General features: G+C 63.6%; 1 protein-coding gene across 1 annotated transcript in view; it reads right to left on the bottom strand.

Moving 5' to 3' along the window:
- Positions 1 to 53: 53 nt before the first annotated feature.
- The window catches only part of LOC104284546 (chromosome unknown open reading frame, human C17orf96), a 1,933-nt gene continuing 878 nt past the window's right edge, over positions 54 to 1,108 (bottom strand). The window contains exons 2-3 of the mRNA XM_009882927.1: positions 970 to 1,061; positions 54 to 710 (exon numbers count right to left, since the gene is read on the bottom strand). Of these exons, the coding sequence (XP_009881229.1) occupies positions 54 to 710; positions 970 to 1,061 (749 nt within the window). The remainder of the gene's footprint in view (positions 711 to 969; positions 1,062 to 1,108) is intronic.

Here is a 1,108-nt window from a genome sequence, read left to right as displayed (position 1 = left end):
CTACAGCTCTCATCTGTTGCGTGTAAACCTTTCCTGCGGGCCGTCCGCTGTCCTTAGAGATCCTCCAAGCTATAGCCCCGGAATTTGAGGCTGGGGGGCACGGGGATGGCGTTGCCCCCCAGGTGCCAGCTCCACAACGGGTGAGTTTTGGAGAGGGCCCAGGAGTTTTTGACCCCCAGGGAAGAGGCAGGACACAGGTCCCCATCTTCCCCCACGACCAGGGAGGGAATACAGGGGAAGTTGCCCATGAGGCTGAAGGAATTCCGAGGCGGGGTTGGCCCGGCGCTGCCGAGGCGTTTGCAATGAGTGTTTCCCTTTTTGGCATTCCTCCTCGGAGTCTTTTGTGGCCTCCCTTTAGAGGAGCTCTGTTGCCTTTCTGCCTCAGCGCCTCTGGCGAGGCGTCTGCGCTTGGCATTCCTTTCCGAGCCATTGCCCCTCAAAGCTTTGTTTGACAAGGTGCTGGGGCTCTCTGCTCTTTTGGAGCCGGGGGATTTGAGCTCTGCGGTTTTACAGGGCTCCGTCCTCCCTCCGTGCCGCAAACTTTTCCCGTCCAGGTTGAACCCTTTGGCGTAACACCACAACTTGGATTGCCGGATCAGGCGGTCAAAGTGCTCCCGCCGGGGTTCCCTCCCCGTCTCCCCGGGGGGGACCGGCGAGGGGCTCCCCGCCAGCTCCGGAGCCGGGGGCTGCGGGGCCGAGCCCGGGGCCGGCTCTCGGGAAGGCGCCGGCCCGGTTAAAGCTCCGCTTTGCCTCTCTGCCCGGTCACCGGGGCCTAACGAGGCTCTATTGTTCGAGGCATCTTTGTGCAAATCCTTCCCTTTGGCGCAGGGCTCCGCGTCCCCAAAGCCTCCCTCCTTTTGTTGCGGATCCCCCCCAGGGGTGCTGCTCCGGGAGGGAGGGGGGGAGGAGGAGGAGGAGGAGAAGGAGGAGGAGGAGGAGGAGGAAGGGGAGGCCTCCTGCTTTGCGTACAGCTCCGGCAGCGGCTGAGCCCCCGAGCTCAGGGCTGGAGCCGGGCTCAAACTTTCCAAAGTTGATGCTCGCAAAGTCCTGGCCCAGAGCTGCTGCGAGAGGAAGAGGAGGTCGGGGTCGGGGCGCAGCGCTTTGCCCA

This window comes from Charadrius vociferus, unplaced genomic scaffold (genome assembly GCF_000708025.1).
Source record: "Charadrius vociferus isolate BGI_N301 unplaced genomic scaffold, ASM70802v2 scaffold1070, whole genome shotgun sequence".
NCBI classification, from domain to species: domain Eukaryota; kingdom Metazoa; phylum Chordata; class Aves; order Charadriiformes; family Charadriidae; genus Charadrius; species Charadrius vociferus.
Note: the sequence above shows the minus strand (reverse complement) of the source record. Positions and strands in the feature narration are given on the sequence as shown.